Source organism: Neolamprologus brichardi, chromosome 15 (genome assembly GCF_056152115.1).
Source record: "Neolamprologus brichardi isolate AB-2024 chromosome 15, ASM5615211v1, whole genome shotgun sequence".
In the NCBI taxonomy this organism is placed as follows: Eukaryota; Metazoa; Chordata; class Actinopteri; order Cichliformes; family Cichlidae; genus Neolamprologus; species Neolamprologus brichardi.
In genome coordinates, this window is record NC_142118.1 from 31,938,612 (window position 1) to 31,957,798 (window position 19,187).

At 41.1% G+C, this 19,187-nt stretch overlaps 1 protein-coding gene across 2 annotated transcripts in view; it reads right to left on the reverse strand.

Annotated features, from left to right (window-relative positions):
- The window catches only part of large1 (LARGE xylosyl- and glucuronyltransferase 1), a 54,610-nt gene that overhangs the window by 4,932 nt on the left and 30,491 nt on the right, over positions 1 to 19,187 (reverse strand). For both annotated transcript variants that reach the window (XM_087852707.1, XM_087852708.1), the window contains 8 exons: positions 17,264 to 17,368; positions 16,853 to 16,965; positions 13,744 to 13,869; positions 10,375 to 10,530; positions 4,925 to 5,088; positions 2,547 to 2,825; positions 2,307 to 2,453; positions 1,425 to 1,620 (listed from right to left, as the gene is read on the reverse strand). In XM_087852707.1, coding sequence (XP_087708833.1) covers positions 1,425 to 1,620; positions 2,307 to 2,453; positions 2,547 to 2,825; positions 4,925 to 5,088; positions 10,375 to 10,530; positions 13,744 to 13,869; positions 16,853 to 16,965; positions 17,264 to 17,368 — 1,286 coding nt within the window. The remainder of the gene's footprint in view (positions 1 to 1,424; positions 1,621 to 2,306; positions 2,454 to 2,546; positions 2,826 to 4,924; positions 5,089 to 10,374; positions 10,531 to 13,743; positions 13,870 to 16,852; positions 16,966 to 17,263; positions 17,369 to 19,187) is intronic.

Below are 19,187 nucleotides of genomic sequence, written 5' to 3' on the forward strand. Positions count from 1 at the left end.
TCCTTATATAAAGTCAGCAGCTCTCTATCCTCACCACATACAGGTGAGCTGGAAGATGCTTCTCTATTCTGAGTCACTTGACAGTTTGTCAGTTTGCCTTGACGTCAGTTAAAATTCTTGTTCCATAGCATCACCAAACCCAGGTTTTTGCTTCAGCTACTGCCAGAGTCGCTCTCTTTGTGACTCTGGCAACGTAGGGCCTACCATTACCTGTCAGCTGACTGTTCAACGTATCCTCAGAATATAAGCTTGAGTATGAGCCCTATCCAGCGTCTTCCCCTACAACCTGACTTAACTTGCCACCAGTTGGTGATGAGTTGTGCTGATCAGCTATGCTTTTAACTTTACTTGAGGTCCAAAACACCAGTCTGAACGTGGTGGTGGTTTGAACGATTATTTTAACTGCTGAGTAGAGCAACTGCTGACTTTTCTCAGAGGAATGTTGTCCTGGTCTTATCTGATAGAGGATTCTAGCTGCTCAACAGTCCTGAGGCTCCAGATGTTCTAAGCTGGCGAATGGTGTGGACTCTTCTGCTATGAAGCCGTGCTGCTGGAATAGATGCAATATGCAGTTTAGCATCGTCCTGCTAAACTATGATAAAGACACCTGCTGTCTTTATGTTGCTCTAAAACCTGTATATACCTTTCAGCACTGATGGATCCTTTCCTTCATGTGTCAACTGCCAGTTCCATAGGCTCTGATGCCCCCAGTAGTATCAAAGATACAGGCATTTGAACTGAGCACCGATAAGCAGTCAGATCATCCCTGTCCTCTTTAGTCCAGAGGACGCAGCGTTCATGTTTTCCAAAAAATATTTTGGTTCCGATTTCTCTGACCTACGATCAGTTTTCCACTTTGAGCTTTGGTCCATCGGAGACAGCAGTGTTTGTGGATCAATGTTACAGATGATTCTTATCTGCATGATGGAGCTTTAACCTGCACGTATGGACGGCACACTGAGCTGTGTTCACACACGGTGATTTGTGAAGTGTTGCATTCTCTCAGTCTGTTGATGATATAATGTACTGTAGACAATGAGATGTTCAGTCTGCACAGTTTAGGAACATTACTGTGTTATTGTAGGATCTTTATCTTACAGTATAGAGAACCTTGAGGTGACTGTTGCTGTGATTTGGCGCTACATAAATGAAACTGAACTGAATTAAGCTAGTTGCCAAATTTGTAGATACATTTTTCTTCCTGTATTTTCTTCTGAGAAAAACTCTTTTTATATCCACTCATGTTACTGACTTGTTGCTAATAAGTCTACTGTATGTTCATTCAGTTGTGAGTTTAAATAACCGATATGTTATTATATGACTTAAAGAGATTTTCAAATCACTGGATTCTGTTTGTATTTACATTTTACACAAAGTCTCAATTTTGGGAGTAAATGAGGTTGACAATGGGAGCACTGAGTTACCTGTGCATCCAGCTCCATAATGTGAGCCACCTTGTTCCAGCCAAAGCCCACAAAGCGGCGGTCATACTCAGGACTGTCCCTCCTCACCATAACATAGGGCTCAAAGTCAGCCTCCCACTGCACTCTGTAGGGAGTGGTGGCTGTCCGCCATTTGGCAAAGTTAGTTGGTGCATGGCCTTTAGTCCACACATGATATCTGTAAGGAGAAAAAAGGAAAGTAGTTTACCAGAGCAGAAATGCACTCGACAGTTCCTAAAAAATTAGGTGGTACTTTGGACACAGGGATGCAAAAAGCTCTTTCTCAAGCGTAGATGTGAAAATTGAGTCTTTTTTATAGAGTTTTTACCCCACTATTCAGACCAAATCATTTTTGATGGCAGCACAGTTATCTCCATATATGTGAGTGCCATAAGACCATAAGATAAAAGACGTATTACAGACTGCAAACTCAAGGTGGGTGAAGCAAAGTGAATATGACTCAAAGAGCCTTGGGCACCCATAGAGACTGCACACAGGAGAAGCCCTGTAGAGTTTTGACCAGTATAGTGTTGCATCTGTACTCCCACTAAACATAGGCATATACTTATCTCCATGTCTGTGAGATGAAATTACATTTTCATTAATTTATGTCAAAGTTATTAACACCAGTATTTTGTGAAACCAGCTTCTTATCCTTCTGTTCCAGATGTAAAGCAGAAGGTTTGATTCACGCTGGTTTTACTGGATGTCATGTGTGCCTCATTGCAGCTTTCTGTTAGTGCCACTCATGTCTTATGTCTGCACTGAGCACCTCTGAGTCCGCTGACAGAACGTATCTGCGAATCTACTATTCTTTTCTGGTTCACATACCTTCTACGACAGAGAGGGACAAACATGTCTAACCTGAAGGTGAAGAGTGTGCCCATGTCCAGCTGAGACAGCAGCTCGGCTTTAGATTTCGGGTATGACAGTCGATACCGAAGTGTCTCAAAGGCGGGAACCACTAGAGCTTTCTTGGTGTTGGCCATGTCCAGCTGCACCACAGACTTCCTGCACATAGACGGTAAGTGATTGTTCACAGTGTCAATGAGGAATGAGATCAACATTTAGAGCTGTCCTTTGGTTTTTACTTAATCATCTTACCTGAGATACTCATAGAGGCTGTACATAGGCAAGAAGTCAATGTCTGATAGGAACATGTAGGGTGTGTTGACGTGTCGCATGGCCACATTTCGTAGCAAGTTGACTGGGTAGAACTGACCCTCCTTGTAGACAATGTGGTAACCGACATTCCCACGACTCATCAGCACCTCAGAGCCCTGAGCATAGCGAAGGAACTGCTGGGCTTCAGCATCTGACAAGTACAGGGCGAGGCTGATGGGGCCTTCCCAGTGCTTACAGATGGCCTCCAACATCTGGAGCCTACAAGACCAGATCACAGGCATAAATGACATCACCAAATAACTTATTACATATAGAGGATATATATATATATATATATACACATGCATCGCGACGGGAGTATTAGTTTTGTCAGCCAATGACAAAACATCTGCTGTTCTTTCATATTAGAGAAAACAGCAGGAGATCTTGCAATGAAATACAACTACTGGATTGCAATATTTGAAATGTTAAAATGGAAGTCTGCTTGCTAGCTGTGGGCAGTTCTTTTTCTGTTTTGTTCACAATGATTATTCTGAATTGATGTTAGAATAAAAACATGAAAAGTCAATAAAATAATTAAGAAGTCTTTTTTTTTTTTTTATAAACCACATATTTCTGTCACTGGCAACCACAGTGACTGAGTAGTTGAGAGTGGTGGTTGGAAGTTGCAGGTACTCACTGTGAAATTGATTGGTGAAGCCCAAGTGAGGCAGGCCTAGAGGCTGTCAGTGGTAATTAGGGTAATTAGGAAAAAATGTGTATTTCCTGACTAGCTGGTGAGTAGTTGCAAGAGGCTGCTTGCTGTAGCAAAGTGAAATCGATTGCAAAGGTGTATAGAGCACTGAACCAAAAACCTCTTTGTATTTGCTTTGGTTGCAAACAGATTTCCATGGTTGCCCATAGATAGTATGGAAAACACTGACTGCTCTGCAGAGTCTAAGCAGTAGTGAAACTTTTAAAACGGCATTGCACACAAGAAATGGAGATCATTCCCCTTTAAAGTAAAAGATGAACTTTTTGAAATGTGTTAGTTTCTGTTAGTTAACGCTGAAGGCAAATTTTTGGTTTGACTTGCACTTTTCCAAGTTACGCTACCATTCGGTGGTTAGCTTTTATCGGGGTGACCATGGTTCACGGGGTTGGGAAGCTCATCTTGTAACTGGAAGGTTACCGGTTCGATCCCCTGCTCTGTCTGTCTTGGTCGTTGTGTCCTTGCGCCTAAAGGTGTTGGCCAGAGGGGCCGATGGCGCGATATGGCAGCCTCGCTTCTGTCAACCTGCCCCAAGGCAGCTGTGGCTACAACTGTAGCTTGCCTCCACCAGTGTGTGAGAGTGAATGAATAGTGGAATTGTAAAGCGATTTGATGGTCTCGAAAAGCTCTATATAAATGTAATCTATTATTTTAAGTGTCGGCAGACAATTTGATTCAATTTTACAAAGCAATCATAAGGATGTTTTCAGTGCAGCATCGTCTTTGCAGCCAATTTCACCCAACCACAGGGAGCAACCTCCAGCAACCACTCAGCAGCCATCAGGAAATATTCATTTTCCTCTAGCGACCAGATGTTGCCAGGGGTTCACAGTCATGAAGATGTGAAAATAAACCTTTTTAATGCCACTATATCGCCTTGATCCAGATTATTGCTGAATAAGAGATGAACTGATCTCACTTTCTGATGTTAATCAAGGACACTTTTAGACTCTAAAATTATTAACCTAGAAGCTCAGAAGTTCTGGGGGTAGTCATTTTTACTGACTGTTAAATACTTTTCCCTGGTCTATGGTTTTAAAAACATAAAACTGCAGAGTACAGGCCGAATGGCTAACCTTTAAACATTTCAGGTAGGTTTGGGTATTTGGCAGTATGACAAAAGCTGCAAACTGAAAAAGAGCTGTTACTAGAAGGATGTTTGCTTCTGCTTTTTAAGTATCCTAGTATTCTTTAGTAGTGCAGGACTATATATATATAAACCATTAGCCTGTAAGGAAGATATTGGTAAATGATTGCAGCCAGGCTCCAGTACATACCTGAATTCAACTAGTTTCTTAAGCTCAAGCCTTACTGCAGTAGAGGCAAACCATTGTTAAGCTCTATAACAGGAGATATGTAAATATATTTCTCCCCCAATGTCATACCTAAGAGGTTTGTTCCTTCGATCTTCATCAGTCAACAGATTCGCCAACACAGCTGTTTATTGTGTGTGTGGGGGGGTTTCTAACCAGGAGCAGCTCTAATATGTTTTTTCTTAACATTTTCAATGTTCTAAAACCTCTGGAAGCCTTCCACTTCATTGTTCTGCCCACTTTGAACTAAACACACCTGTGTAGCTTCTGTAAGTGTGGGTGTAAACCAGCACCTGTCCATAGAGAGCTGGGCGACGAGAGTGACATCTGTGTTGTCAGAGCTGGGTTTATACTCATAGTGCAGGAAGTAGAGGTGTGTTCGATGGACAGTGAATCGCTCTCGACGAAACTCGTAGCACGGATCATCTTCGTCCAGCTCTGACAGTGTCTTCTGGAGCTGCAGATAGAGAAAGACAGGAAGAATAAGACAGATTATAGACCAGAGAGACAGAATCTCAACAACAACAAAAAAACTAGACAAAACATGCATGTCACTGAGTGAAATAAGTATTTGATCCCCAACCAAAACATGTCTAGTACTTGATGGGGAAACCCTTTTTGCTGGTAAAACATTTCTCGTAGTTTGCACACATCTCAGGAGGGATTTTGTGTTACCAATGGTAGTCTTGGTGACTGTGAGCTGCATTCAGCTGCCAACACCTCACTCTTAACCATCCTCACCCTACGAGGCAAGATCTTGCAAGGGACTGTGGCTGCAAGGTGGTGTCCAACCATATGGTGGACAGAGGTGAAAGGAGCAATCAAGCTGAAGGAGGAGTCTTATGAGGGTTGGCTAATTCAATTCAATTTTATTTATACTGTGCCAAATCACAATAACAAGGCACTTTGAAATGTAAGGTAAAGACCCTACAATAATAAAGAGAAAACCCCAAAAATCATATGATGAGAGTGGGAAGGAAAAACCTGGCATAACCAGGCTCAGGGAGGGTGACACTGTACTGTGAGGCCTGATTACTAAGACAGGGAGCCAATGAAGAGATGCCCGTATAGGAAAAATATGCTCTCTCTGTCTATTCACCGTCAGTACTCTTGCTGCAGCATTTTGGATTAACTGAAGGGAGTTTTTAAGACAACTTATAATAACAAATTACAATAATTCAGTCTAAAATTAATAAATGAATATACTAGTGTGTCAGTGTCACATGATTTTAGAGATCTTGCACAAATGAAAGAAAGCAGTCCCACATATTTGTATGTGCATTGAAGGACATATCCTGATCAAAAACGATACAAAGTTTCCTTTCAGTGTTACTGGAGGCCAAGGTAATGCCATCCAGCAAACAGGGATGACAGACTAAGGTTGGTGTTCCCACAGCAGCAGCGGGAGCAAGTTTTAAGATTGGGGCATATTATTCTGATGGTGGGTCCATCTGGGAACTAAGAGGACAAGGGACTGAATTGCCAGCAGGTTCTATTGGCCAGGTATGAACAGAGAGTTTTTCTTGCTCAATCTGTCAGCTGGCTGGTGAAAAAAATGTCCCAAAATTTCCTTTAAAGCCTTTACCTGTTATTGATGTTCCATTCAGTCGCATTGCAATGGATATAGTGTGGCCGCTAGAGTGAATCCAGGCAGGTAATCACTATATATTAGTGGTTTGTGACTACAGTACCAGATATCCAGAAGCATTTCTCCTTAGGGAAATTACAGCTAAACAGACAGCTTATGCTCTCTTGCGGGTTTTTTTCCCAGGTGGATACTCCATCTGAGATTTTGACAGATGATGGTTTTGAGTTTCTTTCGCATACCCTGAGGAAGGTGTATAAGCTTTAAGGTATTAGCAGTATTTGAACCCCCAAACAGATGGCTTGGTGGAGAGATACAATCAAACTCTGAAAGCAATGTTGAAGAATTTAATCTCAGCTAATGCTAAAGATTGGGACATGTGGCTTCCTGATTGGCTGTTCACTTATAGGGAAGTGCCTTAAGCATGAACCGGCTTTTCACGTGCTCCTGTATGGCAGGCAGGTGAGAGGACCATTGGACGTTCTACAGGAATCCTGGGTGAGGCCGAGGAAAGAGGTGACGAGCGTGTTGAACTACGTTCTTCAGATGAGGGAGAAAATGGAGCAAAACACCAAATTGGTGAAGAGGCATATGCAGAGTACTGTTACAACAGGGCCGCAAGGGAGAGCTCGTTCAGCCAAGGACAGCAGGTACTCTTACTACTTCCTACTGCTGAAAACAAATTGTTGGCTAAATGGCAAGGTGCTGTGCTAAGAAAGCAGTTCAACAACTTATGAGATCCAGATGCCAGAGAGAAGAAATCCAAAACAAATTTCACATCAATCAGCTAAAGCAGGGGTGGGCAACTCCAGGCCTCGAGGGCCGATGTCCTGCAGGTTTTAGATATCACCCTGGGTCAACACACCTGAATTAAATAATTAGTTCATTAGGAGGCCTCTGGAGAACTACAACACATGCTGAGGAGGTAATTTAACCATTTAAAGCAGCTGTGTTGGATCAAGGAAACATCTAAAACCTGCAGGACACCGGCCCTTGAGGCCTGGAGTTGCCCACCCCTGAGCTAAAGGAATGGAAAACCCAGAATAATCCAATCCAGCAGCAGTTGTTGGTGCAAACTGTGGCTGAGGAGGATGATATCAATGAGGAATTTATGCCTGTTGGGCTTAACTCTGCCTCTCTTGACCTCTCCCATCTCTCTGTAACTCAGTAGGAGGAGTTGCATGCCATTATTCCTGCCAAGTTATTTTTAAGAAGAAACCAGGGATGACAAACCTTGTGGAGCCTGACATCTGCCTGAAAGAGAGTACACCAATATGGCAGAGAATGTACAGGATTGGAGTTTTGGAGAAGTAGGTAGCTCTGATATTGGATTGGGGGGTTACTGAGCTCTCAACCAGTGAATGGAGCAATCCTATTGTGATGGTAAAAGTTGTAATTGTAGAAGAAATTGTAATTTTGTTTAAATTCTGTTCCAGTGAAAATAAAAGCATTCTAAACTCAAATAGATTCCTTGGAAAGAAAAGTTTCACGATCTCCACCAATCCATGAATTAACTTGTTTTCAACTGACAGCATGGCAAGAGCATTTAACCTCTGCTGTCCCATGGTGTTGCATGTGAAGGTCTTAATTCTTTTCCACTTTATAATCACTTCTGCTGAATCAAGCAGAAGCTTTTCAATTTCTGGCTGTGACACTCTTTCAGATAAGGCATCCTGAAGGTTGTTCTCAATTAACTCGAGCAGAAACGAGTATTTCCTGTGTGCAGCTCAAAGAGACTGTACAGTGACTTCATCCTAATTTTGATCGCTCCTTCAAGTGTGACACTGGGAAATTATGTGACAAACTTCCTTCAGAGAATACAGTCCGTTATTCTCCGGAGGAAGTCGGACAGAATAAGGTGACCACTTTTGATTAATGTCTCCTGTACCTGCACGACACATTTAGTCCTCTTATTCTTTCTCTCTCAGACAACCCACTCTCTCTAAAACTGTGTGTTTGACTGGATGATCATGGCCATTTTTACATATTGCTTTTCGAGGACATACATCATATTAAACTCTGGTGTCAGCATAGAAAAACTGTAGAACCTGTAGAAATGAAATAATGTAAATAAACCTGCAAAAATAAAAAAAATACTTCCAAATCAGAGTCTTGTTGACTGCTGAAGTTCCCACTCCTATCTATCTATTTATCTATCTATCTATCTATTGCATCATCATAGGTTTGCACAATTAATTTATTCTTGCTATTTTATTGCTTGCGAGTCATTTTGTCCTTAACCTAAACGAATGCAATTTCACATGTGCTAAAAAGTTTCTGCACGTTATGATTCTAGCAAGAACAAACCTGTCAGTGGCACTTTTGTGTCAGTCTGAGCCACTGACTTTGATCATGAACATTATTACCGACATGTGAACAGCTGCTTTTGTGTCTGGCATGGTAGATAGACTGGTGTTTATGCTATACTCTCCTACTCTGCCTTAGCACTGAGGACTTTATACAACATGCCTCATTCACCCATTAAACAAGCACTATCTATGCTGAGATTCTATAGTATATTTCACACTGTTTGTGTGCCGGGGATACAAGTTTCACCTGGTTGGAGTTTTGTTTAAGTAAATGTTTATCACTGTTGACAGTAGAGGGCAGCAGGGTTCCTGCTGTGGGACTGTTATGGCAAGACACACCTCTGTTCATTCTCCTATTCTACACATTAGTAATGGCTCCAAAAGCACAAAAACTTATTAATGAACACTGAAGTTTATCCTCTGTTACTCCAGGTTATGTTTACAATGACCAATATGTAACACTGTGCTTACTTGAGCGACTCTGGCTAAAATAAAAATTGCATAGATATGCTTCAAGCACAGTGTTCCTAGTTTTTCTTGTGTTTTTGTATTTTGTTAGTTCATTATTTATTCCCTGGTTCCTAGGTTGTTCAGTTTAGTTTATTGGATTCCCCCCTTGTGTCTCTGCTCTCTGTGTCTCCCTCTGTGTCTGTGTTTATATTGTGGTGTGAGTTCTTGTGCCGTGGTTCCCTTCATGTTTTATTGTGTTATGTTTTCCATGTTTCCCCAGCGTGTCGTGTCTGTGCTCTCCCTCGCTCCCTCATCTGCCTCTCCTCTACTCTCACATCATGTTTCCTGTTTTATTGTGAAGGTCCTGCGTTTTCATGTTTATTCTGTTCAGTCCAGTCGCCCCTGTCTCGTTATGGTTATTCATGTCAGCTGTGTTCCTTGGGTCTTCTCACTTCCTTGTTATCCCTCTGTGTATTTAGGTCAGCATCTCCCTCAGTCCTCTGTCGCGTCCTCCCTCATGGCTGCGTGTCTCTCCCTGTGTTTCCCCATGAGTTCATATTCTTAGATTTTCCCGGTTTAGTTTTGTATCGCTCCCTCTGTTCCCAGCAATAAAACTGTATTTTGAATTCACGTTTTGCTTAAGTGAGTTTGCGTATGAGTTCCTGGTTCATGACAATCCTGCTCTCTTAAAATGTAAAGATCAGATCACTTAGTTTTAGATTTTCTGTTCAGTGTTTGTATGTTAATTATACAAAGCAGGTCTAAAGTTATTCAGACACCCCCCCCCCCCCCCCCCCCCCCCCCTAACAAAACATTTGAATACTGTCAGTAGCCAACTTGACTGGGAACACGTAAATCATAAAAGTAGTATGAGTCATGTCAATAAAAACTTTAGGAAGTACAATACATATGGATATAGGTTTTTTCCTTCCTTCCTTCCCTTACCCTTAAAAGATGACTATCCCTCCCTGAGCCTGCTTCTGCTAGATGTTTCCTCCTGTTAACGAGCTAAGGATAGGAATTCCTAAAACCTGGCGCACACCTCAGAAGCAGTAAAGGCATCATGAGTGTAGGTGATGCAAAATGTCCATGTGCATCCACAACGCTAATGCTAATGTCTGACTAGCCAACATACCCTGAACCTACCATGTCAGGTATTAATTTAATGTACTAGGCATAGCAGTTACATCAGGAGATGTAGAAACTCTCATGTATGTTGTCAATACCAAGTCAAGAGTTATGTTTCAATTTATAAGAAATTTACTCTTTGTTCGCTACAAATGTAACTTGTTTGTAACTAAATGGATGATGGCAGTTTGAATCCCACAGTGTTTAAGCACCATCTCAAATAACTTCACTACACTGACAACAGAAACAGAAGCACAGAAGTTCCACATACATTCTCACTGTTGTGGTCAGCCTCACTGGGACACCCGAACAGCTCTCGTCGCAGAAGGTTGCCATCGTACTCCAGAAAGGTAAGATAGAGATTCCGGAAGAATTCCACATGCTTGTTCTTTACTCGCAACTTCTTTGGAGAGTTCCAGTGGATCACCTGTTGAGGAGAACCACAAATGGGAGAGCGGTGAAGAAGCTTCTGGTATCATCAGGTTCTAAAGAATCAGAGCAATAAACCAAAACATTTACACTGCGCTTTGCCAAGAGTGCAGAACAAAGTTACTACTTGTTGTTAACACTTATCCGTTATTTGGCTCAATACCTGGCAAAAATAATGAGAGAGCAGTGAAGAAAAGCCTCATTATACTATTTGCTAAGATGTGAAATTACTTCACTCAGTGCTTTAGACAAAGGTGCCATTTCACCAACCGCACTTTTTTTGCAGATTGATATAAATATGTTTCAGCAATACCATTCAAGATGCTCGTTTGTCACTTTCAGCAACTCAGTGTTTTGGCCAAGAACACTTTGTGGACATAGAATGAACTGCCAACCGTGCGAGGAGCACATGAAGCATTATCCAATGCCAGAAGATACATTATAGAAGAAACCACATGAAAGAATCCACAAAACTGCCAAAACATGTATGAGGCTATTTCCGGCATGGCTTCACTTTTGATTGGTAAGATCAAGAGCTTTTCCTAAAACTAATTCAGCAGAGTTTCTTAAAGTCTTTGTTTAACGGTCTCAAAAGCACTGTGCTAGTGTGGAAAGTTTAAGTCCTGTTTTTTTCTATTATAGTATACTTTTACTTGGATGACTAAAAACCTACACAGACCAGTTTGGTAAGAACAGTAATAGACCCTGTGCACGAGAAAATGCTAAGTTCCTGTTTTAAGGCCGGATGTAGGGTTGTACATTTCCGGTAGCTTTATTTTGCGGTCAATCGCTACTGCAAAGGTGGACTCCAAAATCATGTCCAAAATACGAAAACGGAAAGATTACATTAAGTTACAAAGAGCAAAAGGTGGGCACACTCACCATTGCCGTGTTATTAAAAATAAAATGATAAATTTTGACGTTTGAAGCGTGTAGATTGGTTGTTTACATCACTCAACACAAGCAGAACTGTATTACAAAATCAGAAGACACATCGTCCACATTCAGAAGCACATCTCTGTATAGTGACAGTTCTTATGTTTAAACAGGCAAATGTCCAGTATTGAAACTACAGGTGAACAATAGTCAAAGCCAGATGTTACCACGTTATGTCGATATCAGCTGGTCAAGTGCTCACCTACACAGCATGTCAACAAACCGTGAAAAAAAGCCACAGGATATAAAAAATACATGAATGACTGCTGGTAAGGGTCTCGATATATTAGTATTTACGAAGGGTATGTTGTGACTTATCTTCACAATTACAGTGGTCCCTCGCTATAACGCGGTTCACCTTTCGCAGCCTCGCTATTTCGCGGATGTTTTTAGTGCAATTTTGCATGCTTTTTTTCTTTCTTTTTTTTAAAGCGCAGTGTGTTCTGCGTCCTGATCGACTGCAGACCATTGTCGATCTCCTCCGTGCCGTCTCTCCTGTACAGTACAGAATCGCTACATCAATAGCTAGCAGTGTGACTCTGAAGTGCTGTACTGTATGTTTGGAAGTTTTCTCCTCAACAAAAACAATGTCAACGAAACGTTTTGCACCGTCATAGGCACCTGCGGTAGCACCCGAAAGGCAGAGGAAGATAACCATGGCACAAAAACCGTTGGACTTCTGGGCCCATACGGCGCGCCGGATTATAAGGTGCATTAAGCTTAAATGAAGCAATTAAGCTTACAGTTAAATTCATTAGTTCTAAAATCCGTCATTATTATTTATAGGAAAACAAATATACTGTATGTTTAATTTTCAAATAAATGTTTGAGACTGAAAACAGGTTTTGATCTTTGGTTTCATTCTATAATACTGGACTTTTTTTTTTACGAAGGTTTGAACTCTGAGAGTGTTTAAATGACAGAAAAGTGGGAAAATGTTGATGCCTGTCTGAAAAAACTGTATAAAGCGTGTAGTGAGGGGTGTAACAGCCTTAAAACATATAAAATAATTGTAAAAAAATAAAGTTGGCTACTTTGTGGATTTCACCTATTGCTGGTTATTTTTAGAACATAACACCCGCAATAAACGAGAGAACACTATATACAAATACTAAGAAATATAAAATTTGAATCTTTTTTATAGTTTGCCCTGAGGCGAGGGGGAAAAATATCGACAAGTCGACGAACATCATCTACAGATATATTCGTTAAATGCACAAGACATCTTGAGAAATGTAAATCGCCGCTTGATTCATCCATTTGGTTGACGTTTTTTTGGAAAACCCAACCGTAAACAAGGTGCGAATATCACACCGGAAACGAAGCGCCTTACAGGAGTTTCCCCACCGGAAGTAGCATATGCTAAAGTGCACATAATCAATCCGGTCGTTAAGTCTGACGTCACTAGCCGTGTCTGGGCCTAAACTCTGCTGCAGGTCCATATATCAAGCTATCACTATGGCATTACTGAGAGTTGAAAAACTGTCTAAAGTCTTTCATCTTTAATAAAATGATCAGCGTTCTGCTCTACCAGGTGTAACAATTGAGTTTAACATCCAGGCATCCATGAAAACGGAATTTATGACATTTAACGGAGTTAGAAGTTAGCAGGAAGTTAGCTCGCTAGCTTCTATCTAAATACAATATAGCATGTCCTGACTGCGGGGTTTTGGAAACAAATTAAAACGTACAGCTCTGTATTCACTTCCAACATAAATGAAGACAGAAAACTAAACAGCAGTGACGTTTGTAGGGTTACTGAAGTTTGGCTAGCTGGTATATAATAGATGTGCTACGTGACCGCTAGCGACACAGCTATGTTAGCATAATATAAACAAGCTAACTTTTTTTCCACTCGATAAAGGTTAACGTGAGTGTTCTCAGTGGTCAGGAACAAATGTAATCGCATGGCAGGATGCTGTAAAAGGACCAAACTTCAGCCAGGAGAACAACTGAGATAATCCATTCACAATACGAGGTTAGTCATTCATATACTGCTGCATGGGCTGGGCTGTAGTTACATCCTAAGGTTTAAAAAACTGAGCTTAAATAAATGATTAGCGGTAATAAAAGCCGAGGGAGGTCAACAGTGATCACTGACTATTTTAGGAGCTTTTTGAGATTAAATAGAAGAAAATAATACTCTTATGCAGGGTTTGAAATGTCTAGTTATTTGAAAAATGGAAAGTAAAATAAAGGATAGAAAGTGGGGAACACCTCCGAGCAGGTTCATATGTGTCTCGATAAATGTATAACGCGCTTATCAACATCTCACCTTTAGGTCGGACACATCTTTGTAGCACTTTTCGGAACGGGTGTGGTCAGACAGCTGGACGTTCCAGAAGCAAGGCAGCTGATGAACCAGGAACGGGTTTTGTTTGATCACTGCGTTAAAGATATCCTGCAGACACAAAATCATATAAGATATGATATCCCCACACAAAAAAACCACATATTTAGGTTGTCCATTCTTTAATCTGCTGAAAGAGATGTGTCTTCCTGAATGTTTTAAATGTGGTACAAATGCTTACTTAAAGACCTAAGTTGGAATCTGCTTTGTTTGATCGATTTAGATTTTTTACATATATGAATCATTTTATCATCATCACCAACCGGAGAGCTGGGAGGGATTACTACCTGCCTCGTGGTTTTATGTTTAATAAAAAGAAAGTGAAAAAGATATTCTGGAATCTTGCTGGTCTGGGCCCAGTTTCATAGTTCTGACTCAGCCACCATCTTGTTAAGTGTGCCGTATGTATCCAGATGTTCATCCTTATACAGTCCATTTATACGTACACTCACTCTCATAAAGCGAAAAACTTGAAATTGCTTTGAAGAAATGAAGTCTGGTTACATCTGACAGACTTTTCTTTAGCTTTGAGATTTTTGAACACTCACGTAGCAAAAGCCTAAGTGGCAGCTTTAGCTTCCTAATGGGAAACATAAAAACTATTTAACCATGTAATGAATACTACAATAAAGTGGGCTGACAGTCCATGGAAAGAAGTCATATAGCAGAAGGCAGATGGAAAGCTGAAAGGAACCTGCTCCTTTTCCAAACTGCCTACTTTGCGGGAATTTACTTAGTGAAGGTTTAATTTAACTCTCATAACCATACCTCTCATCTAGACAAGCTCTTAATAACTAAATGGAAAAAGGATAACTTCCCAAAGCTCTCAGTGTTTGCCCTGTGACTGTTGATGTGGAACAACTCAAAGAGTATGATAACATGTCTTTGTGACCACTGGCACATAGGTATGCCCAAGTGGACTGTGAAAACTGTGTAGACCACTAACATATACATGAAGAGTTCTATCATCCTGGCACAGGCACAATGCAGGACTCCAGTTATTTAGTATATTTCGTTTTGCGAAAGATCTAAACATTAAAGTCTCAGAGGTGGAGAAAGAGTCTTATAAATTTTATTTAGCTTGTAGGTGTCTGGAGTCAGCTGACAGTTACTGACAATCCAAGAGGAGAATGGCAGTAGCTGAAGCAAAAACTCAGGTGTGGCAGGAGCTCATTGGTATGGGCCATTAGGTCCCTGTACAACTGTAGTGAAAGCTCTCGATCCAGCAGTAAGTCAGACCCTTTGTTATCAATTCTGTTCCTAAATTTTATGACCAACATTTTTAGGTGAGGCAAGTGACTTTATAGGCAGTGACCTCAGCTCCCACTGGGTCATTTGCAACCAAGTTTTAAAGCAAAAGAAATGAGAATTGCCACCTCTAAATCTGACACTACTGTTCTCAGATGACAAAGGGCTGCATGCAGCTAAGGGAGGATTCGCTGTTTATTTTGACGTCCTATTCGCTGAGCGAAGAGTGAAGCAGGTCACTGACAAGTTGAGGGAGGATGTCTATAAATAGACAGCTGCCTCTGTAAGCTGGACCCAGATAAGCGTGAGAAAATGGATGACCCTTGAAGGTTAAAACTATCTTTTTATCTTTTGAGATACAGTGTAAAGCTGGACATACACTGTGCAATTTCGGCCCATTTTGAGCCGATTTTTCAGTCGTGCGACCGTTTTGGGCATCGGCCCGAGTTTCGCCTTAATCGTGTGTTGTGCATCATGTAGTATACGTGGGGTAACAAGAAGCGATTAACACCTCACGACCAGCTCCCGATCATCAATCGTTTGGTCGTAAGAAAATCAAACATGTTTGAAATCCTGTCGTGAGGGTGTCACTGCAGCCTCTCACACTGCGCACGCGCAAACACAGAAATGAAAGTGAAAAGACGGAGCAACACGGCAGTGCAGCGTATGATGGAGGCACAACTTGTAGAACTTTGGCAAGCTCATCTGAGTCTTTTTGATGTGGCCTCACAAAATTATCAAAATCACAACAACCGTGAAAAGAGTTGGATGGACATTGCTGTTCAGTCACAGCTGCCTGATCAGTGTTTTTCATTAGCAATTTATGGTTGATGGTGGTGTGTGTGTGTGTCTGTGTGAGTGAAAGACAGAGAGGGGGAGCGAGAGGCAGATTTTGTGTTATAAGCTTCATGTTATGGACGCACAGTGTGAGCACTCAGGTCGCATCAGATCAGGCTGTATAGTGTGAGACGCTGCATCGTGACCGACAAACTTCTAACCCCTGCGACTCAATTGTACAGTTTGAGCAGGAGTTGAATAACGCGACTGAAAAAATTGCAGTGTTTGCCCAGCTTAAGACTAACGCCTGATTTAGACTTTTGCAGGGAACCTTTACCATTACGTGTTCGTGTTCCAGTGTTTCAACTGTGATGTCAGCCAATTAAAACTTTTCTCTCCCAGGTCCCTGCTCTTTGCTGTGGCCAGTGAATTTTTGGTGGGTTTTTTGGGGAAACAAAACAATAGTGGATCCCTGACCCTCAGAACCATTTTCCAATAAGTTGATTTTGTTTTCCAGTAACTGCTGTCACATCATTTTGTTTTCAACAAATTAAAGAAACATTTGAACAGTTCGATCATCAATATCCAACATGTCATTTTTTGTACTGTCTATAACCTTTATTGACTGCAACATTTGATACAACATACTCATACTAATTATACACAACTGAAAATCTTTTTTTAGTGACTTTTATTATAATGGCAGGTTTACCCACCAGTCCCGACTACCTTTTCCTGATGATTTCATCCAGTACCAGAGTGAGATATTCCTATTCAGATTTTAACTGTCACTGAATGCAGAGTTGTCAAATTTAAAGGACATTTTTATATTGGTGCAGCACCATAATGCTGTGCTGTCAGTATATGAAAGCACAACAGGTTTATTTAATTATGTAAGTCCAAAAATACTCCTACTTCAAATACAGCTGTTTTTCCAATTTAAATGACACAATTGTGATGTGAGCTATGACATTATGTGTGTGTGTGTGTGTGTGTGTGTGTGTCTTACCTGGTCTGCCAAGGAAGTGGACAGCATGCTCATTAGTTCCCTTTCTGCAGTCAGTCTCCACATCTGCTCCCATCTGAGCTTTCGCAGACGATCCAGGAGGAGCAAAATAACCCCTGTAAAGTGGACACACACATGCTCAAACACACACACACACACGCACACACACACACACACACACACACGCACGCACACACACAGACACACACAAGGTACAAACAAAGATGGTAGCTTAAGAAACAGAGTGACTGGCGTCTAGCTGGTCTTAAGGAAGACCAGGTCTTCCTTAAGACGCAGTGCCAGAAGTGTTGTTTCTCATTCAGGTTTTCTAATTTTGTTTCCTTTCTTAAATTCTGTCATCTAGACTTTACTTGACACAGCTAACATGCTAAAAGCAGGTTATAAGGTACTCACCAGTGTTAAAGCCTCTGCCCAGTGCTGGCCAGGGTCGATGGTTCTTCCACAGGTTCCCCAGATACCAGTCACTCTGGTTCTCTACCAGACCTAGAACTTGCTGGCCTGTATAAAAACACACACACACACACACACACACACACACACACACACACACACACACACACACACACACACACACACACACACACACACACACACACACACACACACGACTGTTCTCACTTGTTTTTTTTGGTCTCAAACAAGCACCTTTTTATCTCCACAACCTTCAATTCATTCAACTCTAACCTGCTGCACAGTGGCTGTAATGTCATTAGTAATTACTGATTTGTAGTATTTTATTGAGGAAAAAAATAAAGGCATTTCATATGGGATGAGGACAAAACATCATGATTATATTGGGAGGAATAACTGTATGCCACGGTCCTGGATCTGGTGACCCGGTGTTTGTTTTTTTGATTTAATATTCTTTGATTATTGTTATTCATGGTTTTGGTTATCTTTATATTTAAGGTTTGCTGCTGGATGGACTGTGTATCTCCCCTGATGGTTCTACTTTCCCCATCTCATATCATTATTTTGCTATGAGCCTATGTTTTAGTTTCTTCCCAGTTTAGGCTTTGTAGTTTAGTCGTTGTCTCTTTTCACGTTGCATTTGTGTCCTGTTCCGCTGCTAATAAAGGCTCACTTTCGGTTTAAGTCCATCCAAAGCGTCTGCATTTGGGTCCAATGTCTGTCTACTCCGCACGCTCTGCCACAGCAGACGTGAAACTGAGTTCAGCAAGACTTTGAAAGGACGTATGTAGATTGTTTCGATAAGAGAATTTATAGAAACAATCTGCTCGTTTCTAGAGTGGGTTGATTGCATCATTTGAGAAAGTGTTTCAATAGCAGTAACAGTAGATTAAAACTGCAAGAATGACATAACATGAGCTTAATAGTGGAGTGAAAAACTGTTGCCTCAGAGCAAGAAGGTCTTGGGTTTGAATCCACTATCTGGCCGGGGCTTTTCTGTGTGGAGTTCTCGCCTATCAATTGTCTCTCTGCAAGAAAGGTCACCAAGCTGGAAGCTGGACGCATCAGTAGCAGACACTTTAGGGTCAAATATCATGACATCCAGATCCAGATCCAATAGAAACCTAATCATATCATAAAACGAGCTTTTATGTTAAATCCACAACAAAGTGTCAAAAACTTTAATTGCTGCCTCATAAATGAAACCACGCTGCAATGAAAAGAAGCAAGAATTGAATTCACTCATACATTTAAAGCTTTTGAGTCACTGAACAAAAAGTATAAAGACAGCAAGTGGTTGGAATTAAATATAACTGGGAGATTAAGAGAAGAGAGGAGGAGAGTATGCGGGCTTTAAGGTAAGAGATTACTGAAGGAAGCTGGGCAGAGATAAAGGTTGAGGAAAGAGGCAGTGGGAGCCTGGAGAGAAGAGCATGGGTGCAGTGGTGGCAGGTTTAATGAAGGCTATAAGGAAGATTAATGAGAGCTTATTGAAGCAGGCAGCAGAGAGCAGGGTGCTCCTTTACAAAGGCTACGAAACAAAGAACACAGATCTGCCTGAGCAGGATAATTAGAGCTCAAATACAAAAAGCTATAGTTTATAAAGGTTAATCAAACTTGATGGCCACAATATTTGTGTGAAATTAGTTGAGTTCCAAGTGAAAAATAAAACACAGGGAACAGTTATTCAGTGTTAGACTGCATCATGAAATAAATCAAAAACAGCACTGTCCGAATGTTCCTACAGCACCTGAACTATGCAGGAGTGTGAGTGGTAGTGACAGAGACAGGGCGCAGCTCTTTGGTCCAATTACTCACCCTAAGAAGTGTAATCTAGCTGTAAACCCAAACACTCAAACTACTTAAATAAATTAATGTAAACTTCCATCCATTCGCTTCCGCTTAT